Genomic DNA, 27714 nt, shown 5'->3' with positions numbered 1-27714 from the left:
CCAAACAGTAATGTGAGCATTACTGCGTTCCGGTTTCGAAGGGTAAGGGGTGCTGGTGAAATTACAGGCACGTGGGACTTGTCAACTTATGTCTCAGGCTCACAGGCGTAGTGTTGAGTGCTGAGTGGCACTGCAACTGTTATGGACAGGCGTGTAGCTTACCATCGGGCGCACGACTTGTCCATCCCGTCATTTGATATTATTAAAAAAAAAGATCGAACCGCGAAGTATTCAACAGACCCAGGATAATGTTGAGATATCTGGAGGAGCTCAGATGGCACGAGAAGGACCTGCGCCCACCATTTGCACAAAAGGCGCCTAATATACCATACCATGGTAGCAGATAGCGATCGTATTGAATGACCTAGCATAATAATAAGACACACGCTCAGCATAGCCCCGTACTAGGGTAACCCTGAGTCGCGGGTGCCTTGGACACACATAGACAACCACAAATTGCACCCAAACTCGCGAGAGAAATAAATGTAGGCCATACAAATATTTATTTATTATTATTTCCATAACTCAAGTGCTTTTAATTACTTACTTTGGGATCAGAGCAACGTATTTGATGTTGTCTAATATTTATTTATTTAAGTAAGATTAAAATAAATATGACCTAATGCTGTTTTAGAATAAACTGCAATTATTTTTTTTTTCTTCTTGTTACTATGAAAGAGTTAGATCATCCTTAGTTTTATCTCGACTTTTGCTAGGTTACCAAGGTTATTTTCGTGTTTTTTGTCTTGTCCATCCGGTAGTACCGCTACAATCGTAAATCGGTTAAAAAAACCCCGCCAAGTGCGAGCGTAAAATTAGCGCTCTGAGGGCTTTGTATATTATTTATCTTATTGTACTATCTTCGTTAACAACAGTACACTAATTTAATATAGAATTACAATTCAGAAAATTCACAAATCGTGTCTGTGGCCTCGCGAGACAGGGTTTCCCTAGTGCGGGGCTGTGAGTGTGTGCGTTATTAGATTTCCTACATTGACTCGATTGGGGATCGCACCCGGGACCTCAGAGATTGACCTGCGTACCAACAACGTTGTTTATTATTAATACTAACATTATTAATACAAATATTATTTTTTTGTATTTTTCTTTTTCTTTTCTTCGTTTGTGTATGTGCAATATGTGAATTAAATACGTATTCTGTTGCGCCCTCAATTAATTTGTTTTTACAGTTTCTACTGTAACCCAAAGGCTGCCTGGAAGAGATTGGCTATTTAGCCATAAGGCCGCCTGTTTGACCCGTAGTTTTTTTTGCATTATTATGTATTTGCCCCAGTGCGCAATAAAGAATGCTTGTACAGTATTGTCTTGTATTATTGATACAAAGACCGAAGAAACACAAAGAAAAACCCCTTCATTCATTCATTCGATCTGACTGGACGCAACGCCGTGATAGCCTAATGGTTTGACCTACCGTCTCTCAAGCAGAGGCCTTGGATTCGAATCCGGGCTGGCACCTCTGAATGTCTCGGAATTTATGTGCGAAATTCATGCAAACATGAGGTTTCCGTTGAATGACAATACGTGATTAAACTTGTGCGTGAAAGGTTCACAACGTGGGAAGTCCCTAACCCGTATAGGGCCACAGTGACGGACAAAGGCCTAAAACTCTGGCACGAGAATGGAAAATGTAGTTTTATTTCACTTCATTTCATTTTTAGTAAAAAAATCTCGTTTATAAACACCAAAACTTGACCTGTATTTTTTATACCTACACATACCTATATTTCCACAAACTGTTGCATCATGTAGGTCAACAATGCACAAAATTGCACTATTACAATAATCGTTTAAATCTGGACTGCATTTCCATGAGTTTGACCTTAAGTGTAACAATGACATGCATGTTTTACTCGACTACTATAGAGTTAAAAGCTAGGTAACGTTAAAAACGGAGATTTAGACGTTTTCGAAGAGGATTTTAGATGTATGTCAAGAGATTTTAACATCTTGACAACAGATTATGTAAAAATAAAATTATTCGACCGAGTATCGTACAACCAACACTCCTGACATAGCCTCGTAGGGCCGTATTTCAGAACTGGAAATACGACTCTAATGGCAAGGACTTGATGATAACTAGTGCTTGAAATCATACTCAAATCCTGACTTGAACATTAAGTAGAGTTCTGGAATACGACCCGTAGAGAGGCGAAACACGTGTCGGGTATAGTTTTGGTGGTGAAATCTGTGTCTCTAGTTGCGTTTGTGTTATTTACTTTATTAGTTTTAAAACGCAGCTATTTTGGACAATACCTGGGACTTATACCTCGGTAACGGGCGCTGTGCCAATGCCCCTCAGATCTTTGCGATTTAAAGCTCTTAGTGGCACTACAGCTGTTATATACAGGCGTGGGGCATTACTATCAGGTGCATGATTTGTACATGTCCGTCCCGTCATTTGGTATTATAAATAAAAAAAGGTACCTCCACAGTGTTTGCGTAATCACAAATTGATTTACTTCCATTTTTAACAGATTTAAGCACATAGGAAACGTATTTATTTATCTAATAGGAAGTAAACGTATTTATTTAACTAAATCAAACTACTGAAGACCAATTGTTAGAAATCCTCACAAATAGCAATATAATAAAGAACCTTAGTGGACAATTTAACTAACCTATCGCTTAGAAAGTATACCGCTGTTAAAATAATTCTCACTATGATTCGAAGAAGTGCCCACTCAGTGCACTCCTTCTCGAAGTCACACTCATATTGCCAGGATCCAGATGAAAAGTATAACAGTGCTAAAATTATTGCTTACACGCCATATACACTCTTATAGAAATTGCACCCTTTTGATATAATAAGCTCATATCTGCAAAAATTAAAGATCGACATTAGTCGATAAGTTTTTGAATTTCCGTTAAAAGTACTTTTTAAAGTCCAACACTATGAAATGCATACTAGGGTATCAGATAAAGTTTATTGGAAATCACAGAGTGACTGCAAATTATATCGATCAAGACTATCAGAACGAAACACAGTCATCTTGAAAATAGGTTTAGTAGCAGTAGAGCTCCTTGTGAAAGAATTCGTCCAGGGAACTACTGCCACCTTACCTATTTCTGCCGCCAAGCAGTAATGTCAGCATTACCGTGTTCCGGTTTTGAAGGGTAAGGGTGCTACAGTAATTACAGGCACATGAGACTTGTCAACTTCCGTCCTGTCACTTGATATAAAAGAAAGAAAAAAAAGATAGCAGACGGGTTGCTAGCTTGGAAAGCTGCATATCATCATGATCAGAGTAGGCACGAGGAACGGAACACAAGTGCCCCTGTGGTTGTGTACGGACTCCAGCAGGGAGGAGCTGAGGGGTGATGAAACTGACGCGGAACAATCTGTGTCCGCATATCTTAATATTTTCTTCGCTTGCATTCCGATTGAATTTCAAGACAGCGATGGTAATACAGTCGGAAAACAAATTTGGATGCAGTTAAAGTATTTTAAGTGAACCTGAACCTTAAATTCTCAATGGTGCAGATCGTTTCCTGCGAGAAAGACCTCTCCCTAATCACTATTTGTTAAAAAGCGGTAATAGCGTAAATTATTGAAAATCAATTCATTACATTATACATTTTAAAGCACCTGGTGCATGGGGTCTGTGTGTTGCACTCTATGTAGCACCAAAAATAAATGGGTGTCTTACTTGGGCGTCTTTGTTTAAAATACTGTATTACTTATAAGAAATTAATACTCATAATTGTCCTTTAAAATAAAAATAAAATAAAGTAGGCTTTATTTGACATGCAAAATACATAAATTTCAAACAAAACAAAAAACACCAAAAGAATTGTCTCGGGCATTATTGATTGCCCCTGGTCTGCTCTCTAAAATAGAATTATCCCACAACAAATGCCGAGGTCTGGTAGTAATAGACTCTTCCATAGGCCAAGATGTCGCACAAATTTGAGGCTACATTGTTTCTTATCACGAGCAACAACACTGTAGACGGAGTATCAGAGTGAAATTGATCTAAATATTACTTCCGTTTCTATGATAAAGAAAGTGATGTGAGAAGTTTATAGTTAAGTTTGTAATTATTGTACTTTTGTATCGTCATGCCCAACAAAATATTATTGTATTTCTTTTAATGCATGCTGCGCCCTCATTTAAGTAATGGGATACTTAGTTTAAAACTATATTGTCTACTCTATATACCTGCATAGTTATAGTGTACTCATTGTTATGAGAGCCTGATTAAATAAATAAAGTTAAAATAAAAAGTGCGCTATTACCAGTACTGAGTTCGATCGGCATCACAAAATTAATCATCATCATCTATCCATTTAAGGGTCATACACAAAATGGGAAGAAAAAGTGTTCCGGCTACTTCCAATGAATTTAAACATATTGTCTATATCCAATTGTCTAGATTATATTATTTGACCATGAAAAGTAATACTTTTTGAGGACCATTTGCATCTAAGTGATATCATTAGATTTCTTTTAACCATATGAAACAAAAAATATCTCGTCCTGTAGACTAAATTGAAAGACAGTTAAAAAAGAACTTAAAAAATTGCATAAATTAATTTTCTTTTTGTTTTGTGTTAGCTGTCATATAAAATTAAATACATTCCACTGTAAGGCAAAATATCTATATTTTTTGTTAAAGATTTATAACCTTTGCAATTGTCGTTCACAAATTTTAGGTCTCCTCCTGTAGATACACAAAACAGCTCAATTTTTAATCAATTTGAACGCATCGTAAACATTTAATTTTTTAAGTTGGCAGCATTATATTCTCTTATATTTTTTCTTTCGAGAAATGGACAGCAAGCGTTCCAGTCGATAAAACGGATATTTTTATTCAAATCCACGAGTTTTTCGTCGAGATCAGTGATTCTTTTCTGTGCAAAGTGTACGTGGGTAAGTACCATCGGCTCATCCGAAGAACAGAGTCTGAGGTGATTATACAACGAAAATATGATAAATATATGTATAACCTCTTTATTTAAAACAAGGCCTATCTGTAGGTGTTTTCATAATTTTTTTATCTTATTTCGTTTCGGACAAATAAAATCGAACACCGGTCGATCTGATATCCTCAGCGAAGAACAACGAACGAAATGTAGAATGTTCTGAGAATAAGCAGTCTTTCCTAAGCCTTTGTTCTACGCATGAGTCGATACTTTCCACTGCCGGACACGGGTCTCCTCTCAGACAAGGTTTTAGGCCATAGCTCACCATGCTGGCCTAATGCGTGTTGGGGACACAACACGTTTTCCGAGAATTGTGAACCTTCTTCGACATGCAGGTTTCCTCACAGTTTTCCTTCGCCAAAAAGCTCATGGTACATTTTAAATTAAATTTCGCACATAAATAAATATATAAATAATAAATTCCGAGTAACTCAGAGGTTTCGGTTTCGAACCCACGGCGTCTGCTTGAGAGACGATAGGTTAAATCATTAATTAAACTACCACGGGTTTTTTATAGCAAAATATACTATTTACAATATTTAATGTACTATTTTCATGTTCCACTGCCGTGAGATTGATGAGGGTTTTCCGGAGAGGCTACGTGTTCGACGGCAAGTCCAGGGTTCAGCGAGCGTCCGGGCCAAGCCCTCCGCCAGTGATACGCCTTTGCGGGCGTCACTGGCGGACCCGGACTTGGGTATGGACTCGCTGGGGTTTGTGGTTAGCTGCAGAGACGGACATGTTTGTCTGCCCCGGTTGCATGTGTCCGGGGCGTCTGTCTCGTGAGCGCGTCTTAGTAGCGGTCAAGTTGAGGGCCTGAAGTGAGCCGACGCGCGGGACACGTGATTTGCCCTTTAAGTTGGAAGCTATGTCCGGACGTTGTCGCAGGGCACTGCGACTGACTTCTCCGGCACTAGCCCGGAGAGCTAGTAGAGGATAAGCTAGATATCCTCCAGCCGCTTAGGTTATCGGGAACTGGAGAGACGTCGTTTTTCGGCGTCGGGAAGTGAGCGTGCCTTACAGCTCCTCCACCAAGGAGGAGATTTGGTAGTGGACTCAGAGTCGACGGCTTAGCGGTGGCAGCTACTATGCAATGCACAACGGGAAGTGAGCGTGCCTACAGCTCAGGTACCTATCTGGAAAACAGGGAGGGTACTGTACTGTACTCTCGAAGAACCGAATGAAGTCAAGTGACAGAGGTGTGTGAGAAAACTGTGCACTGGCTGATCTGGGGTCAGAACCTGAACTTGTAAATTCCTGTGCGCGCACAGGTTATAGTGTCTTTCTCGTATGCCCTAAGGGTAGGTAAGGAGGGTGACTATAATCAAAACTAACGTAGAAAGATAAGGTGCTTGCCGTGAGACGCCTTGTACAGAAAATACTAAACTTGTAAACTACATATACTTACTGGGGGCATTCTCCACAAGTATAACTCTGGACGCAACTACGGCGTTCGCACAAAGAAACACCCACAAGGCACTGAGATACATTTTCCTTACACTTTTTATGCATCACTGTAAGTCATTTTTGACACTGTTGACACTTTAGGCTCTCATTGCTACTATTTGGTTAACATTTGAATTTGTTTACAGTGTAAGTTTACAATTGACGGAAAATATTGTTCACTTCACTAAAAGTTAGAAATTTTTAATCTTTAACGGTTATTCTATTTTTAAATTAAGAACGCCGATTTGAATTTGGAATAGGATATTTTATTTTTTAGAATGTTCTATTTTCGTAAATTTTCGTGTTCATTATTAAGGAAAAGTAAGGATGTACCAATATTTCCGTTACAAAAAGATTTTTTTAAATTAAATATTTTATGCAAATTATTAATATCGTTCTGTGTGTTTGTAGGTCAAAGGGCTCACGCGTAACGTAGCCGACTGAACGGTGGCTTTGTCTGACATAAGCTTATATGTGAATGGGAAACTGCAGGTAGTATAGCATGGATAAGACATATAGTTTTGGTATAATTTAATGGCCGTCGAAGACTTGTAAATAAATTAAAAATCAAGTTATGCTGTTTTCACTAAGTCCAAACCCATGGTACCACGATTTCGTTTAACTAAGGTAAACGATTCTTTTATGGGAAACTGTACACGTTTTTACAATAAGATTCCGGAGAATGTATTAAGATTATCATTGCCTAAGTTTAAAACTTACATTAAGAGTATTTTAATTGGAAAGTTATATTACAAAACTGAAGAGTATGTTTTAGATAAAGAAGTATGGAAAGACAACAATAGTCTAGATTCCACACAATTATGATTTAAAGTGTATTCCATAGCATTTAAGTTTATTTGAAAAGAGCAATCCCTAGAGTTTCTTGCTCGTTCTTCTCAGGGAGGTCAGCGTAGTGAACGAGCAGTAGCTTAAAAAATGACGTTTTCAAGTGTAAAAATTTTACGGAATAAATGATGATTTGATTTTGACTTTGACTTAATATGGACTAACACTAGAACTCGTTAAAATTATTAAACTCATTCATAAGGCAAATGCCACTGAAAATAACGATGAGTAAGAACTTTTACACGTGGTTCTTTGTAAAAAGATATATATTCATATTTACCATTTGCAATAATTAGTTCAATTTACCATAATTAAAATATTTGAAATCCTTATATTCCCGTAGGTTTTTATTTCCCATGTATGCAAAATATTCCATAGTTTCTCTTTTACTACTTTGGAACATAAAAAGGGATTTTATTTTAGAGGCTTTAACAAAGAAAAACAAAAACTGTGGTGAAGTTATCACTGCTACTAAATATTTCAATTTAATACGGATTGTAGAGAATATTATTATGTTTTACTCCATGATATTCATTTATTTGTTTGTGAAATTACTCCACTAGTTTATTATAATTATTAATACAAAAGTCGAACCACAAAGGAAAATTCATTCGATCTGACAGGACTCAAACCTGCGTCTATATCAAACCAGGGCGACCGTTCAACCAACTGAGCCACTGGTCGAGGAAGCAGACCCTGTGAATTTTCTGTACGTTTGTTACATACCTTTATTATTGATTTATTTAAATTTAACAAACCAACTCTAAAACACGACATTTGGAGATATGTAAAGTAACATCCATGCTATTCTTTCTTAGTACAGATTACAAACAGATAAAGCTGCGTTTCTATTGTTCACGCAAAAAAGGATTTGGTAGCAAAAACCGACGTATCCGACCATTGTGGCTCGTGCTTTACAAGAACTAGTTTACACCTTACATATTCTGGGAATCATTTGGTCATGTTCTTTTATTAAGACGCAAATATTTAGCCACAATATTTTGATAGTGTTATCACGTAATCTCTACATCTTTTAGTAGCTGTAGAAGTAGTCGAATTCCTTGTGAAAGAGTTTGCCCAGAGAAATACTGAAACTCTAAGGAGTCCATTTGATCTGACTCCTACTTTTCGGGGTGTATCTGTCCCAGTTACCGACCGCCTAGAGCTTCTTGGCATGACATTAAGCGCAAACCTCAACTTTGGCGCTTCTATAGAGTCTAAAGCGCAAACTGCAGCCAAGAAGCTAGGTATCCTTAACAGGGTGAAGCGATACTTCTCGCCTGGACAGCTTTTAACCTTATATAAAGCGCAGGTCCGGTCCTGCATGGAGTATTGCAGTCACCTGTGGGATGGCTCAGCGAAATACCAACTAGAGGCTCTTGACTCGATTGATCGCAGAGCCAGGAGGCTTATTGGCGACGATGAGCTCGAATATAAACTTCATAGTTTAGCCCATCGGCGAAAGGTCGCGGGTCTGTCGGTTTTTTACAGATTATACTTCGGAGAGTGTGCCCATGAGCTCCACCAGCTCATTCCATCCGCCCCCTTTTACCATCGGACATCTAGACGAACGGCGGGATATCACCCTCACCTGGTTGATATTCCTTTAAGACGTACTAAGCGCTTTTCGTCATCTTTTATAATGCGCACAGCCCGTGACTGGAATTCCCTGCCTGCGTCTATTTTTCCGAGTACATACAACCCGAATATTTTCAAGGTGCGATTGAATAGGCATCTTCTGGGCGAGCTCGTACCAACGTAGACCTCATCTTTGCTCTAGGGCTAGGTAGTGGTCAAGAGTACATCCATTTTTAATAAAAAAAAAAAAAAAAAAAAATACTGCCACCTTACCAATAGGTAAGAAATATCTTTACGTGATCGAATCAGGAATGAGGAGATTTGTAGAAGAACGAAAGTCACTGATATAGCTCAAAGGATTAGCAAGTTGAAGTGGTAGTGGGCAGGGCACATAGCTCGTACAACTGACGGCCGTTGGGGCAGAAAGGTTCTCGAATGGAGACTACGAACCTGAAGGCGTTCAGTGGGACTGCCCCCTACTAGACGGATGACCTGTCAAGGGCGGCGGGTAACAGATGGATGCATGTAGCGTCCGATCGGCTAGTCTGGAAATCTTTGGGGGAGGCCTATGTTCAGCGGTGGACGTCTTCCGGCTGATACGATGATGATAGCTATTTCTGCCTCCAAGCAGTAAAGTGAGCATTCGGTTTCGATAAGTAAGGGTGCTGGTGAAATGACAGGCACATGGGACTTGTCGACTTATGACTCAGGGTGACGGGCGCAGTGGCAGTGTCCCTTTGCGATTTATTGCTCTGAATACAGTGCAACTGTTATGGATAGGCGTGTCGCTATGAGTACCGCAGCAACGCAGCGGTACCCAGAACACATAAACTAGAACCAATTTAGAAAAGTTCATTTCCTAAATTAGAGTTACAGGGAATCGATCCCGGGACATCCTTATTTAGTGTCTACAGTTGAATCTTCAAGGTCGTCAAACTCTATAGATTGGTAACATTTTTTTTTTTCACAATAACCTTATGATCGCCCCCGTGGTCGAGTGGCTTGCACACTGGTTTTCATGGTGTCGCCATTTCTGAAGTCCCGGGTTCGATCCCCGGCCGGGTCAGTGTAGAAGACTAAATTTTCTATAATGTCTCGGGTCTGGGTGTTTGTGGTACCGTCGTTGTTTCCGATTTCCATAAGACAAGTGCTTTAGCTACTTACTTTTGGATCAGAGCAACGTATGTTATGTATTTTTTTTTATGATACCTTGTGCCGGGACGAACAAGTCGAACGCCTGGTGGTAAGAGACACGCCTGTCCATAACAGTTGCAGTGCCACTCAGAGCTTTAAATCGCAAAGATCTGAGGGATACTGCCACTGCTCCGTATACCTGAGACGTATACCTAATTGAGAAGTCCCATACGCCTATAATTTCACCAGCACCCTTACCCTTCAAATTTTCAAACAGAAATTATAATAATTCTAATGTCACGTGGAAGACAGCTTCCATGAGGGTAGACAGAGACTATAGAACTCAAAAACGCAACTGACGTATCTCTCGTTTTGCTCGTACTGTCTGTACTATACGTTAAAAAAATGTCACAAGGAAACAATTTTCTTAACATAACCAATTGTCTCAATTGAAACGGATGTACCAAGGCCGAGGAAACCGTATTTTTTTCATTTAAACAAATAAAAAATAAATTTACTTTTAAACATCGAACACTTCCAACGCGGAAGTTTTGTTTTTTTTGTCACAGATTATGTAATTTTCTTAGGGATGCCGTATGGCTCTATATAGACACAAAAAGTCGCAACAAAAAATAATAACATCATGATACTGGTATACAAAAAAAAAAAACAATTTAAAATAAATAGTTCCATCCTTAATTCGTAATGTTGATAGAGACATTTACAAAATTTTTTTGTTTAAGAAAACGAAAGTGTTTCTAAGTATTCCATGTATTTTTTTAACACACGCACCCATACCCCGCTCTAGGGAGACCATGTATTACGGGTGCCATGGGCACACACATAGATAACCACAAATTACTTCCAAAGTTACGAGAGAAATAAATGGGCCATACAAATATTTCTCCCGGCCCGTAATTATATATAATCTAACCCGGGATCTCTGCCTGGCAGTCCAGCATGGTAACCGTTCGGCCACTGAGGTAGTTGACAATGTACCCGTGACTATAGAAACATTATTTTTTTCCACGACTATAGTTAAGGATTAATACATAATTTACTATTTCAACGTTAAATGATATAAGAATAGTAGAAGAGGCTGTTACAATCATTTTTTGCATGAGTTAACCCTTTAACTAAACCGTTCTTTACACCACTAACGGTCGTAACTTACAGTCTTGGCGAAAAACGTTATTTACATAGTTGGATTCAAAATTTCATGTTCTATATTATGATATAAGTGGTCATCGTCAAACTTGTAAGTTAAATCCATTAATCTTGTAAAGGATAACAAGTAATCCGATAAGAACATTCACATTAGCAAGAAAATTTTTGGTAGCAGTAGAGCACATTGTGGACGAGTTGGTCCAGGGAAAGTACTGCTACCTTACCTATTTCTGCCGCCAAGCAGTAATGTGAGCATTACTGCGTTTCGGCTTTGAAGGGTTAGGGTAACGTGTGCAGTGGCAGAGCCCTTCACAGATTATTGTCATTAAAATTTCTGAGTGGCACTCCAATTGTTGGAAAATGGAGAGGCGTGTCGCTTACCACCCAGCGCACGACTTCTGCGTCCCGTCACTTGATATAACAAAAAGGCACATCTTTGTTGTTGAATTTATTTTATATTTAATAATAATAATAATAACGTACTCACTTTTGCAGTGCCAACCAGTGGGGCACTGTACTGCGCCCGCACGTCACCTTGAGGCTTAAGTTGACAAGTCCGATATGCCTGTAATTTCACCAGCACCCTTACCCTTCTAAACCGGTACGTGATGTTTCAATTATCGTTGGACGACTGTCGTATCTAGCTGTTCCCACTAGATGGTGGCAACGATTTATCGGATCACGGCAGCCGCTTTGTCGTTTGCACGACAGATTTGTTTGAAGGTGCGATTATAATAAATAATATAATATACGTACACACTCAACATAGCCCCGCACTAGGGAAACCCAGTATCGTGGGTGCCATAGACACATATAGACAACCACAAATTACAACCAAACTCACGAGAGAAATAAATCAAAATCAGTAGGACATACAAATACTATTGACGGCCTCCATGGTCTATTTATTGGTGTGCACACCAGTTTTCATGGTGTCGCTATCTCTAGTTCGGTCTCTGGTTCGATCCTCGGCCAGATCAGAGAAAAACTAACTTTTCTATATTGTCTCGGGTCTGCGCGTTTGTGATACCGTTGTTATTTCCGATTTCCATAACACAAAGGCTTTAGCTACTTACTTCTGGATCAGGGCAATGTATGTGTGGTTGTCTATTTATTATTATTATTTATTCTCCCAGATCGGGAAACGAACCTTTGCGTGGCAGACCAGTATGGCAACCGTTCGGCCACAGAGGCAGTAGGAATTATAAACATTCTCTAATAGCACTATAATAACTCAAAAACTGAAAACTAGCTCTTAAAATAATAAATTAAGCAAGCCTTGTGTTTGGCAAAACAATAGCTTGAAAGAACGTTCCCGTCCGTTCATGTTTCCTTGTAGAAACAAATTAGATTCTTTAATTGAATAATGCACTATTAATTCAACCTAAGTTCCGTATTATTCAGGGCCAGTATGACCTATTTTTACTGTACACTTTTGAATAAATAAAAACGTAAAAGATATAGGTATCGAGTTCTTATGTTTTCGCGATTGTTACACGCAGGAAATGAAGCTACATATTCTCGGATCTATCTATCTTTGCATTTGCTTTTTTCGAATTTCATTGGATCCCTTCATTAGATGCTGACTTGGTGACAACGGGATTACTACGAGGGCGCACCCTTTCAAACAAAAAAGATTTTTCAACATTGATCTACAATTGACGGAGAAATCGGAAAATATATACAAAACATACATACATACAGCCGAACGTATAACCTCCTCCTTTTTTTTTGAAGTTGGTTCAAAATCACGCACTGACATTAGACATGTCAATTTGAATAAAAACTGAAGATAGGAATCCAGTAACCCAGCAACCACCAACCTATATTAAAGAATAACAATTATAAACAAATGACTTAATCCTGCAATAAAGGTAATTTAAGAAATATAATGAACAATACGATGAAGGCCAACGATACTCAAGATAGAAGAACAATAAGTTTCGTACACCATTCTATAATGCTTTGATATCTGATCTTTAGATAGTGCTAGGGTATGGTGTTTGAGTAGAGAGAAGAGCGGTGATACGAGACACGGGTTCGGTTAGTTGGACACACAAAGCAAAGCATGTCTACCTACGTCAAAGAACATAGCAGTAGAGCTCCTTGTGACAGAGTTCGTCCAGGGAAGTACCACCTTACCTATTTCTGCCGCCAAACAATAATGTGAACATTCTTATTGCGTTCCGGTTTGGAAGGGTCAGGGTGCTGGTGAAATTACAGACACATGGGACTTGTCAACTTATTATTTGATTTTTCATTCGGTGCCTAGTGCACAGAACCCTAGTGCATAAATATTTTTTTTAATTTTAATTTAAACTGCCTCCGTGGCCGAACGGTTACCATGCCGGACTACCACGCAGAGGTTCCAGGTTCGATTCCCGAGCAGGGAGAAATATTTGTATGGCCTACATTTATTTCTCTCGTGAGTTTGGGTGTAATTTGTGGTTGTCTATGTGTGTGTCCATGGCACCCGCGACACAGGGTTTCCCTAGTTTCCCTAGGGCTATGTCGAGTGTTAAAAAAAATGAAGATCAAGTGCGTTAGTTAGAAAAAGTGGCCGTGGGAACGGCTAGAAGATGCTGATACCCGCCTCTTCAGTCCCGTCGAGACCATGGATGCTGCAATATGTCCGAAACGTCGAGGTAATTAAAATTAAATTTTAATGTCATCGCAGTACTGTCTAATTTTGCTTGCTTCGCTGTCAGTCGAACAAACGAAGACTAAAGCGTGAATGACGCTCTATATACGATTTTAGCGCCCCATAAGTTCGGACACTTTTTAGCGCGGACCCGACGTCCATATAATTGTAAGTCAATGGTTATACGTGATTAAGTCCCGAATTAAAAATCAAATAATGTGTGAAAATCGTGAAAGTTTCAATCAAAGTATTGTCAACGTATGTCTCAGGATGACGGGCGCAGTGGTATTGCTCCTAAGATCTTGATCGCGATTTAAAGCTCTGAGTGGCACTGCAACTGTTATAGATAGGCGTGTCGCTTGCCACCAGGTACTAAAAAAAACAACGCCCTAATTTGGAATAGAACGATGTTTGTATTATCTTATTATTTAATAAATTACCGGATGCTGATTCCTTTAGAATTAAATTGGTAAACAATTTACAATGAAATTGCTTAATTTATTAGTTACACAATGCTACTAAAAATATTGATGACTTTTTTTAGTTGATAATATGAAACGTAAAATTTAACTAACGTTTGTTACATTTTTTTCATCGCATTTTTATAATTTAATTCTAATTGTTATATTATATGCTATTGTATAAATTTAAATGCATATAATGTCAAAAATGAAATGGGAAATATGTACCTGTATTAATAATAGTAATAATAATAATTATAATAATAATGAGTCCCTGAACACGGCCGACTGTGCCAGTGCCGGGAAATACCGCCTCTCCCATTTAAAAATTCAAAATTAATCTTTTAGGCCTTGGGAGAGGCGAGAGTCTAAAATAGATAATAATAATAATAATGGCATTAGTTGTCATGGTGATCGTGATATGTTGATTACATGTATAGTCAAGTGAAATAAATATATATAAATAAATATTAAACAACATCACATAACTTGCTCTGATCCCAAAGTAAGTAGCTAAAGCACTTGTGTTGGAAATCTGAAACAACGACGGTACCACAAACGCCCAGACCCGAGACCATATAGAAAAGTTAGCTTTTCTACACTGACCCGACCGGGGATCCAACTCGGGACCTCAGAGGTGACGACCCTATGAAAGCCGGTGTGCAAGCCACTCGACTACGGTGGCCGTCAATAGAAACCTTTGATGCCCTTTGCCCGTTGGCTTATTTGAAATACTGGTTGTGTTCCGGAATAACGTGAAGAATACAATTTGATATCTGACCACAGATACCACAAAATATGAAGATTCAAAACCAGAAACATACCTAAAAGAAAATATTTCAAGTATTTGGTAAATTATTCTCTGTCAATATTGTTGGATTTAACTATCATCATTTTTAACAATGGTAATATCTTGTACAATAGACCACACAAGTTATCTTGTGCGTTGCAATTTGCAAACGGTAGGTTCAAGCTAAATTGTTTGAACCTTCGCTAAAATAAATGAAAAATAACCATCGGAACTTTAGTAGGCGGACTCTGACGTATGGGGTTGTGCGATTTTTTTAACCGACTGCATAAAATTGGAGGTTCTCAATTCGACTAAATTTTTTTTATGTATGTTACACGATTACTCCTTGAATTTGTGAACCGATTTTGATGATTCTTTTTTTGTTGGAAAGAGGGAACCTCAGTATTGGTCCCATTTAAATTTGAAGAAAATGTTCTACCTCTAAGGATGGCAAACTAGAGGATGAATCCGATTTCATAGGAAATGAAACTATTTTTCCGGATTTAAATCGCGTATATTTGTTTTTTCAAACAAACCGACGTTTCGGGCCCTTTACAGGTCCCATGGTCACGGTTGACTGAGGTGGTACAGTCTTCAACCAGTTATGTCTAATATTAATGCAAACCACCCTATTTTTTCACTATAGTTACAATAGTTATTAATTAAATACCTTATTTTTAATTTTACAAAGAAAACATTCCAATTTACGCTACATTAAGTTTTACAAATTATTTTATTGAATGAATTTTTATTAAGTTTAATTTATTATTAATTATTAATAGAAATTAGAATAAACTAAAACATATTAATTAGTACTGCAGTCTTATGTCTGTTTGGGATTTTTCATTAGAGGAAATACTGGATCCCAAACTGGTGGTACGGAGAAACCATCTTCCCTGTTGAAATTAGGATGTTTTTTAATTTCAATGGCCTCTCGCAGCATCCTAGGTAGATAACGGACTTCTTTTGCAAGGACCTGGGGTTTGTCAAACTTCATTGAATGTGTAGGTTTATCCATGACTTGCTCGCTAATCCGATTTCAATAAAACTTTGCAAATAGATGTACAAGTCATGCGCCTGAAACCCAGAGTCCGCTTAAATTAGCAACGGAACCCGAATGTGCCCTTATGCGAGTATTGTGTGATCACGGGCTGTAAAATGTAAGGTGGCACTACCTCCTTGGACGAACCCTCAAAAGGAGCTCCAATCCTACTGGGTTGTGTAATTTTTTTTTGGAATTTTATCATTTTGAGATTACACGAAGTTTAAACCTATTTTCAATTTTAACTAAGGTTAAGTCTATAGAAATTAAAGATCATGGTTCATAATTTGACCCGGTTAATGGATGTAATTGCAATTGCATAATTTGATTCCGCCTTCCCCTTTTCATCATAGGGGGACTAGACGTGGGCTGGGATTCCACCCCTATATTGTGGATATTCCCAGGATTCGAAGATTTCGCTTCCACTTTTATATGGTGAGCGGCTAGAGAGTGGAATTCCCTACCTGCGGACTATTCCCCAAACGCTATAACTTGGACTTTGTGAAGGCGAGTGTAAATAGGCAGTATTCCATAAGATGAGATGGTGATGAAGAGGTCAAATGCGCACTTGTTCGTTACAAAGTAAAAATTATATATATTTTAATTAACAAAAACGCGCCGTTCTTTTTTTTAAACTTATAGTTCTGTTTACAGAACTATCTAATCCCACAAACTTTTGATATCTGTTTTTTATAAAGATGTTTTAATTTAAATAATTTTTTAATGTCCTGTAGTAAGCTATTGGGTCTTATTACACTCCAGGAAGTGTCTGTTCGCACTAAATGGTTAAAACTATTACACGCCAACGAAATTATGTCATAGCACGTAACGCAGCCACGAGCCGTGATGGCCGAACGAAGGTCCTCCATTAGGTTAGTCATTTGTTTTGTGGATTTTTTGTATCAAAATGTGTCATGTAGGTACAACCGGCAAAACGCGTCACGCAAAAGGCGACACGAAGTGACGATGATATTTATGTTTTCTCGATCCAGTCTTTTCAACTGTTCAACCGATTCCTAAAAAAGATAAAGTTTTTTTTGTGTGTAACGCGATTACATTTGTGAACCCATTTTGTTGATTCGTTTTTGTTGAAAGTAAATACTTATTCTACCACTGAGAATGATAATTGAGGGGAAGTTAGAAGAGAAAAGAAAGAGAGAAAACCAAGAAAGGCGTATAACGAACAAATAAAGAAGAAGATCTAAGTGAGTAGCTATAAGAAAGCCAAAGTTAGCTATGAACCGTAAAGAATGGAAGAGGCTACACCGACAAGAGTCTGGCTCTTAAATAGGGTAAAATTCTACCACTAGGGTTGCAAATTAAAGGATGAATCCGTTTTATTGAATTTCACCCATTTTCTGTTAGGATTCTATACAACCTCAAATGGCTTTGGTAGATTCCGCATAACAGGGTAAGTGTTGAATCGATCACTTTTGATCCTGAAGTCTCAAGAACCAAAAAAATATTTATTTGGAAGAATTATCAAAAATTTCTCAAAACTTAAAAAAAAACTCAGTGGAAATTGCATATGGCCAAAGGGTGAACGCCATAGTGCCAAAATATAAGGAAAAAAACACGGTGCAAGCAATTCATTGAGCGTCATTCGAATAGTTCTTTTGACGGCGGCGGCGATGGCTAGCAACCAATGTATATTGTTATTACCGAGTTGCAAGAAAATAGTTTTGTTTCGAAATTATAATATTGTATTGTTCAAAATGTTAGAAAATATAGAGTTTTAGTACTTACCGATGAAATGAAATCACTCCCGGAGTATTTTTTAGCGACATGATAATAAATAATGGCACAATTATAAAAACGGCATATTTATATTTTTTTCCACAAAATTATCACGTGTCACATTTGAACGACGACTGACGCGCTGTTGACACTCATATGCCCGCCTGGTGATAAGCTAGGTAACGCGGACCCGGGCCCACTAACCAGCCTATTACTAGTATTTATATGCCCTGTGATGAAAACTATATAATATGTTATGATGGTTTGACATTTAAGTTTCATTTTTGTATAAGTTTTTTTGCAAACATTTATTATTAATTTTAATAAAAGCATCTCGCTTGATTTTGTTTTTTTATTAATTTATTGTTATTAAGTAATCAATCCAGTAAAATAACTATGAAATCTTAACATAACGTCCTGTCAAATACTGGTATATTTGCCAAAGTCAACTATTGGGACATCAAAGATTTTGTCTGTCATAGGTACATGGTACAATTTTAGAAGTTGTGAAAAACTGGAATATTTTGATAATGCCACGATAATTTGAAATTTTAGAGTTCCTAGAAGATAAATGACAAACCGTTAAATGTGTTTACATTCCTAAGCAGTCAGTATGATTGATAATTAAGTACTTTTTTTGGCAAATACATGATTTTTCGTCTAAAAGTGTCAACCACTGGGACATTTACCTTACAGTGTAGGTATGTCATTCGACAGGTTAACATTTCAAGATCGCTTTAGCATCGGTGTTAAAAACCGTCTGTTTTAAACAAAGCGAGTCAAAATGCATCATATTCAATGACCACCACACCATCACACACAAAAGTGATTGTTATAACACAAAGGTGTCATTAACGCGAGATAACTCTGATAGCAGGGCATGGCCTTCCCAAACTAACATGGCCTCTGCGTTTTGTTGAATTTAATTACAGTAATGTGATATGAAGCCAGAAACTTTGATCTTCGAGACCAACATAATCGGCGAAAATAAGGTCAAAAAGACGCCATCACCTTAATCATGGCATGAGCTTATTATATACCCAGGCTGTCCCACGGCTAGGCGACACTGACGCAAAGTACTTTTTCTCAAACATGTTAATGTTTGCATTACTTTAAAAAAAACACGGAAATCTATATCTATCTAACTATAATATATAACTGGGTGACGAAATACTTTCATAGATTTCTCATAGATGGCGCTACGGCTAAAAAGTCGTTGAAAAACCAAATACAAAGATACGACGCAAGCACATAGAAAAATTCGTGAGGTCCTTTGATTCGTTACATGGCTTAGTTGGTATAGCGTCTGCCACGGTATGCTAGAAGACGTCGATACGAATCCGACCGAATCGAAGGAATTTTTTCTGAGAGTTCGATCTTTGTATTAACAATTATAACAAACACGGAAAGTTCGTCTTTCATGGACTGGGCGACTTTTTCCGGCCAAGGCCTGCGAAATGAGTATGAAAATACATTACTGTCCGCTACTCTAAACTTTTAAAAGTCGACACTACCTCAGCTCGAATTCACGTACTAATACGGCTCATTTTGCTTGGACACTGGCTTTATTTCCGAATTTATTTAACCTCAAACGAAATTTGAAAAATGTATGTCGTATTGTACACGTGTTCTATTTAATAATTGTTCGTGTTCTATGTAATTTTATGCAAAATGTTAAGTAGGAGAAGTCTAGAAGCACAGCGGATTCTTGTAAAATTTCGAGGTAAGTTTGTGTTTTTTTTATCGTGATAATTTTTTGGAATCGTGTTTTCATACCGTATCAGTGTATATCTACAATTTTACTATAATATATTTTTCCCAAAGTAATTGATTTAACGCTTTCACTGTTACGAGGTACGAGGACTCTTAAATATATCTACTAACAATTAACTATGTAAACAGGCAAAATAAAAAGCTCATACAGCCCACTGCCCAGTGTTCGTAATTGCGAGAATTAAAAATAACCCGCTTACTTTAAAAAAAAGGCGGTAAAATAAACTAAAGTGATTTCGTATATTTCTTTTCTGTTTTTTCGTCTTTTTTATATTTTCGTCGCGAAAATGATTTGTAGTCAGAAGAGCGATAACGAAAATACCATGGATTGTACTCCGACTAATTTAAAACAATAGACAATATTAGCTAAATGTCAAGTATTAGTTTTAATACTAATTAATATTTTTTTAAATTTTCTATTATACATCTTCCTCTCTTTAGTTTGAGAAAAGCACTATACATGCCTCGGCAGAGGGAATTGCTTGACTCGTATTAATACAAGGCCTCATTAGCGCTCAACCTTAGCCGGGTTCACGAGTCTTTCACTTGCGTTTTTAGCTTGCGTGCGTGACTCGCTTCGCGCATACGCAAAGATCTGTCGCGTACGCGCAGGTAGGACTGGTCACGAGTCGCTCGCTTGCGCCGGCCGCTTGCTTTCCGTTGTTTCTTTGCATTGCTTGAGTTTGATATCTAGCAAGCTTGATATTTCCACGCAAGCAACAAGGAACGTTTGCAGAGGACAGCACCACTGGCCAATCACAGAGCAGCAGCTGGTTCGAGAGTGTCGACAACCCAAACAAAGGCAAGGTGCCGCGCATGCGCCCAAATCTCTCCGCAACGCCCGAATCTCTCGGAAGACTCGTGAACATCTTTGTGCGGAAGGCAGATTACTACGCCACGCCGTGTACCCAGCCAACGCAAGCAAGCGAAAATCGCAAGTGAAAAGCTCGTAAACCTTATAACGTATACTTGTCCAGCAATCCCTTACTTCCCGACCTCTGCAGTAATGTACTACTGCTCCACGGGGGTCCTTATTTTATTTTTTAAAGTAAGTAATCTGTATTCAAAGACAATTGTCCGTTCTATTTTCTTAAATGCAAATTCTTAATTTTTCTATTAGTTCGCAGCCTGCAGATATTCTTAGCCAGTCACTATGAATATTAGAAATGATACGTCTTAATTTGCTTCTTGTGTAATAAATCTTCCACATACCCCACAAAAGCTCGAATATGGACAGTAAATGCATTATAGTTAATTTTCCTTAACTTAAATGTAATTTTTTTCACATTTCGTCGGTTCGATTCCTTACAAGTTGTTAAAAGTCTTTAAATGCATTACCTAGGACAGTACATACCAATGATCGACAATTAGAGGGAAGTCTTTTTTTTTCTTTTAAAATAAATAAATAAAGCACACACTCAACATAGCCCCGCACTAGGGAAACCCTGTGTCGCGGGTGCCATGGACACACACATAGACAACCACAAATTACACCCAAACTCACGAGAGAAATAAATGTAAGCCATACAAACATTTCTCCCGGCCCGGGAATCGAACCTGGGACCTCTGCGTGGCAGTCCGGCATGGTAACCGTGCGGCCACGGAGGCAGATAGGTCTGTTTAAATTTGAAATTACTTTTTGTTTTTAAACATTACCTATTAGTGATTGCTTTACTTGACGGATGTAATCCTTAAGAAAAAAAATGTTGTACTCGTAGTACAATTTCTAAAAACTGTTAATAAATTATAGTCTACTAAATAAAACCTAAACTAGAATTTCTCTAAATCCAGTAATGAACACCAAAAGTCCACTTCACGTCCAGCAACCAGTAATCGGCATTCACCAATAATGAACACCCAGTAATTGACACTTACAATAAGGTGGAATATTTTTATAGGTTATTTTTTGATAGGATTTAAAATTCTTTGCCTCTGTGTCGCATAGCCGAGAGTCGCACTCATGTCGCACTTCATATAATTTTTAAACGAATTCAAAAAAAGGAGGAGGTTTTAAATTCCTATTAATTTGTTTGTGTGTGTTTATTACGCGATAACTCGGACATTTCTAAACCGATTTCGATTATTCTTTTTTGTAGAAAATATTCCACCTCTAATGGTGGCAATTCAGGGGATGAATCTGATTTATTAGATTTCACTCACCTTCTGTTAACTGCTTTCAATAAAACTTTCAATATTACATATTGTTTAGAAGGATTATTCCATTAAATCCACTCGTATTTTTGCGTAAATAAATATATTAAAACTGTTTGGTACCTCGGTTTTTGAAAAGATACGGAATACAATTCCAAGATAACAGTGAAGTAGCTGTCATGAGAGGTCCATCGCCGCCTGGAGTCGGGTTCACTCCGCACCAAACACCTATTGTGTTTGCTCGGATGCTACAAGTAGGCGCGTATACACATAATTCCGCAAACTTTTGAAATCGGTTTATTTAATAAAAAAGTTCTATCCATTCTTTGTTTCATCATATTAACTAAACCTGTTGTGGTACAGTATAGATAAAAAAAGTAAAAACTATAACTCACCTCCATAATTCACCAATCCGGGCTCCCTTCCATTTCCAAAATCACCAACTGTCACTGGTCGTGACGTAATGACTTCTCCACCAGGCGCAATAATATAACTTGGAGCATTTGGTTTGTCCATAACGTTTTCATACACTGGTTTTACATTCTGTCCGTTATTAATTGAAGTTTTATTTGGTTTTCTATTGTTCTTATATCCTACATCTTCATTTTCAGGTCCATATGAATTTGGATCGTCTGGACGGTTGTTATTGTCAAATGTTGGTTTGTTATATAAGGGAGCATCATCGCTTGGTTTGTTATATACTGGAGCATCAGTGCTTGGGTTGTTATATGAAGGCGCATTATTGGTCGGTTTGTCATATGGCGGTCTATTATAGGACGGTACGTCGTTACTGGGTTTATTATACAACGGACGGTTGTTATCAAGTATGCTACTGTATGAAGGACGGTTAGTACTAAATGAAGGTTTATTGCCGTAAGGTAGATTGTCATTATGAGGTTTATTTCCATATATCGGAACGTCTTGGCTGTACGAAGGTCTGTTCCCTCCGTATGAAGGACGATCATCATTATATAAAGGCTTGTTATTTTCATAAGAAGGGCGATTGTCATTAAACGAAGGTTTATTATTTCCATATGAAGGACGATCATTGGCAAATGAAGGTTTATTCCCAGTATGTGACGGATGACTGTCAGCTACAGGCTTGCTTCCATAGCTTTCTAGATATTGCTGTGCACTTCCTCCATATTGATTAGTAGGGCTGTAAATATCCTGAGATTGCAATCCATAACCCTGATTGTTGAAATTACTTTGAGTACCATAACCTAAGTGACCTCCTGATCCTGGGTTATAAGGTCTATGGGTGTTTTGAGGCTTTTGCGACACGCCATAACCATCAAAATATTGACTCGACGACAAACTGCCACCATAACCGGGTCCTTCATCTAAAGGTGTCTGAGGTTTGGTATCTTGTAACGACCCATAGCCAGAACTAGAGCTTGGAGTGTTATAAACAGGTTTTTCTGGCTTCTGGTATCCAAAGCCAGTATCAGAATTGTCGTTAGGTTTATCTGGTTTCTTAATAGGGTCATTTAGGCCACCGTAAATGACACTTGGTGAGTCAATAGGTGGTTTGGAAGGTTTGTAAGTGTTCTGTGGTCCATATTCTGAAGTAGGATTCTCGTAGACTGGTTTAGGTGGTCTGTGGACTGGACGATTGTAATCATCAACTTGGGTTACAGTCCCATAAGAACTTTGATGGTTTTGACTTACATAACTTCCTCCATAGATGTCACCTTGTTGTCCATATGCGTAATTTTGGTCATAATTTCCATACATTGGCCTGTCATGCATTGGCTTTGGTCCGTACGGTCTTGAAGGATCATAAATGTCTAAATATATGGAATTGTCTTGATACTGATTTTGTGCATAATTACTAGCATATTGATCATGATAACCATACGTTGGCCTGTCTTGTGGCCTATACAGGTAATCCATAGGTCTGCTTGGCTTGTATGAATTTGGTGGATCAATAGGTCTTATAGGATAACTTGGACCATAGGAGTCAGGTTTTGTTGGATATTCTTGTACAGGTTTAGGTGGTCTATCGTATCCAGGGTCATTATCAGGTCTCGGAGGTTTCCTATTTGGTCTGTTTATGTATATGTATTGTGAATCTTCAGATGGAAATGCTGGTAATTCAGGTCGTGGTCTTATCGGTGTTTGACCATATAAATCCGGAATATCATCAACAAGAAATGGAGGATATGGAGGATCTGGTCTCCAATGCATAGGAGGTCTAGGTCTCCCATCTTGAAAATAAAGTACATCAACAGGTATAGAGTAATTTTGATAAGGTCTGTATATATTTTGTGGTCTTTCAGGTTTGAAGGGTATGTCTTGAGGCTTATGAAGACCATAGCTTGGAGGTCTATCAAAATCTGGTTTTTGATTAATGTAATTATCAGGTCGATCTAAATAATTGTAATACGGAGGTCTATAAGGAGAAGGTCTGACCTCTGGCCGAATCGTCTCAAAAGGCCTAAGATCTGATAAATATTCATCAGATAATGGTTTATTTGTGTCTTCAATCTCCGGACGAAAGACAGGTTTAAGAGAAGGACCTTCAATTGGGTCGTTTAATGCGAATTGGAGAGGAGAAGGTGGAGATTGTTCGCATTGAAATCTTCGAACGTAGATGTCATAATCTGGATCTCTAAGAAGCAGCTTTTTCTCATTTAGCTCCCTTTCATCCAAGTTGCTTAGTTCGCATGTTGAATTGCCCTTTGCTCCAACCCTGAAATGTTATTTTGAATCATTAATCACCAGTAGTTTTAATATCAGTTTTATAGAATTTCACGATGGTTTACTGCCGAGACATACATTTATTTCTTGTGAAATTACTCCTATAGTTTGAGGTTTGTTATAATTATTCATTCAAAGATCGAACACAACGAAAAATTCATTCTATCTGGCAGGACTCGAAACTGCATTAGCCCCCGTAGTATAGCGATAGCGAACATGGCGAGCACCGTGACGTCACATTTTTAAGACATCGCGAGCGCCGGCGACCAATGACTGCAAAATATTAACACAGTGCCTTAAAATATTAACATGGCTGCAAGGTCACAGCTGATTTTAAAACATTTGCACAGTAATTTTATCAACGTAAAAATTGAGCGCGATAAACGAGATGAAAAGACATTTTTTGTTTCATGGTTTTTCCGGCGATGATTAAACGGCAAACATAGCTATATACGCAATTTTATATCGTTGTCTTTGTTCTTCAAAATGTATAACAATAGTATTACCAAATAAGCAAACCTAAATTTATCTACTGAATTAAATATTGTCACATATTCTGCCATCCTACGGCCACTGTATGCCAATCTAGGGCCGCTACAGTTGCATAAAAAAAGAAATTTTCTTTATGTTAACTAAGTAGTTCGTTTTTTTTTAAAAAATACATTATTTTTATGGTGTCAAATTTCATGCCCAGGTTGATAATTTTACAAAAAGCCAATTTACATTTAAAAATTGATGGTCTCGTTAAATTAAAATAGATTGGCAACATCATTAACCTACCAACCAGTAACACAAGTGGCCTGCTAATCACGATCAAGACAGCATAGTCGGGTATTTAGTACCTATTGATATACCAGATGTCGCGACGATATTATAATAAAATAGCAGTTTTTGTAACAGATTTATTTACGTTGACAAGTTGCAATTTATCAAAGTTACTCTAATTTGTAGTGATTACAATGAAATCAACTAGATGGAGCTTATTGCACAGGTGTTTATGGATCGTGCCGGGTATACTTTTGTTTTGTTTAGGATTAGCCCCATCTACTCATATTAGGAAGCCTTAATTTATAAATTAGTTTCTTAAACACAATGCCGTCTAATGCCGCACTGTAATAAAATAAGCCTTTTACAAAAAAGGGTCAACATTTAGCTCATTTCATTCTACACTGAGGCAGTTGTACTTCTTGTAGTGTTACAAGGCGTGGTATTTTTATTTTATTTTATTTCAAATTTGTGTTATGACATGTCAACAAAAGCGAAGTGAGCGAAATTTTTAATAACAATACATAGGTAATAAAATTGTCGATTTTTCTTCAAATGTAAACTTGTTATTTATGTTGTTAACATACATTTATAATCAATTTTGCCAACATTACAATTACGTCAAGTAAAGCAAATGAGTGAATTAATGCTTCGTGCTTGGGAGAAACCGTTCAAGTGTGATATTTGCAATCCAGACGTTATAGTAAAAAATGTCATCTTAAGCCCCATTTTATTGATTCATAATGGAGAGTTCCAATAATACACTTATGTAAGTGTTGTCTTTTGGTTCACTAAGAATCCGCTAGAAGGCATTTGACGTTAATTCTGAATCGCGTTGTTAAAGTTTTCCCTCGAATGGTGACTACTCGAACACAATTTTGTTTTTGTTGAGAGAAATCGGAGAATACTGAGAGCTCAGTGAGGCTAACCAGGAGTTGGGTACCTTCTTGGGAACTGCTGCCCGGCCTGATATTAACGTATGCTCATATAGGGTGTAATTTTATTGCCCATCATATAGGGTGAAAATCATAGTCTCGCGGCACGCTTTCCAGGAGTCGAGTCCAACCGCCCGGACCTTCCGCATATAGGGTGGAATTGTGACTGACGCAAATAAACCTTTTTGTAACAACATCTTGGAGTTTTGACTTGGCTGGAGCTGCGTAACATCATCCCACGGTAAAGAGAACCTCCCTCCTTTACAGTGTGATATTTGCAACAAATTTTTAAAAACAAAACAAAATCTTTTACAGCATATTTTAAATTCATTCTGAAAAACACTTTATGACTGTGACCATTTAGTAATCTTTTTCAAAATATAAATAACTTGGTATAAAAAACATTTTAATACCTCATACTCATGTCAAGAGACAGGTAAGTGTCGTTTTTTTTCTTATCCCATGTGCCTTATTCATCTATCTTTTAGTTTTGTCCAAAAACTCTGCCATATACACTTATCTATCTAGATTTATTTTAGAAAACAATTTAAAAATATAGCTGTTATATACACAGTATCCCAGGCTGAATGCATGGGCATCAAGTTGACGGCAGAAGCAATCATAGCGAGAAGAGTAAAGAACTACTCCATTCGAATACTCTCCGACAGTATGTCAGTACTTCAAGCACTGAATAGCTATGACATAAACTCAGGGCTCATTTACGAACTCATGGAGGTATGTATACAAAACCACGTAACTCTACAGTGGATTAAAGGACACAGCGGCTCACGTGGCAATGACGCAGCAGATGAACTAGCCAGGAAAGGGTCAGAGACGAACGCTGTAGGACCAGAACCGATAGTGTCCCTCCCCTGCCAATGGTCCAGAACAACTATACACAAAGGTACAAAATCTTCACATAACGGGTCATGGTCCATATAATAAACAATTTAGGTATCACAGACAGCCCGCTATGCAGAGCGTGCATGGAGGGGGAGGAAACGGCTACGCACCTCCTACTTCAGTCCTCCGGCGTATCCAACTACAGGGCAAAGTACCTTGGAGTTCCAATGTCGCTCCCCGAAGTCTTCAGCAAACCAAGGAGGCTGCTGAGATTCCTGGAGGAGCTTGGGTGGCACGAGTAGGACCCTGCACCCACCACACGCAAAATAGGCGCTTTGTCGTCGAGTTGCGGATACCAGCCCGTTGCACCAAGTACCAAGTTTAGCTGTTATAATAATAATATTTTTTCACTTTTCATGCTCTTAAGTTCGTATTTATGCTGGGTGAAAGCTGCATAAAATAGGATTTTATGCTCTAGTGCATAAAATAGGTTTCTATGCTCTAGTGCATAAAATGAAATCGTGAAGTCGTTTAAGCCAGACACGCACACTAGAACTTTATAAAATAAAGTTTTACTTTTATTATTTTAATCCGTGTTATATTACAAAATTAAGGTGCTAATTACAAAGTGGAACAACAAGAAAATCCCGTAACTTTGGAGGCATCTCACATCCATGATAAAATACAAAGTAATACACTGAATATGCCAGGAAAACCATCACATTAAATATGTTTAATTGTTGTAATTTTACATTCAA

At 37.9% G+C, this 27714-nt stretch overlaps 2 protein-coding genes across 2 annotated transcripts in view; both read right to left on the bottom strand.

Annotated features, from left to right (window-relative positions):
- LOC113227543 overlaps positions 1-22205 on the bottom strand; it is a 66693-nt gene extending 44488 nt beyond the window's left edge. Inside the window, exon 1 of the mRNA XM_026460483.1 lies at positions 22106-22205. The gene's annotated coding sequence lies outside the window, so the exon portion shown is untranslated. The remainder of the gene's footprint in view (positions 1-22105) is intronic.
- Positions 22206-22303: 98 nt separating this feature from the next.
- LOC113227542 (adhesive plaque matrix protein-like) overlaps positions 22304-27714 on the bottom strand; it is a 9326-nt gene continuing 3915 nt past the window's right edge. The window contains exons 2-3 of the mRNA XM_026460482.1: positions 22413-24405; positions 22304-22342 (exon numbers count right to left, since the gene is read on the bottom strand). Of these exons, the coding sequence (XP_026316267.1) occupies positions 22304-22342; positions 22413-24405 (2032 nt within the window). The remainder of the gene's footprint in view (positions 22343-22412; positions 24406-27714) is intronic.

The sequence above is a fragment of the Hyposmocoma kahamanoa genome, unplaced genomic scaffold (assembly GCF_003589595.1).
Source record: "Hyposmocoma kahamanoa isolate Upper Pololo Valley unplaced genomic scaffold, ASM358959v1 211, whole genome shotgun sequence".
NCBI lineage: Eukaryota > Metazoa > Arthropoda > Insecta > Lepidoptera > Cosmopterigidae > Hyposmocoma > Hyposmocoma kahamanoa.
Note: the sequence above shows the minus strand (reverse complement) of the source record. Positions and strands in the feature narration are given on the sequence as shown.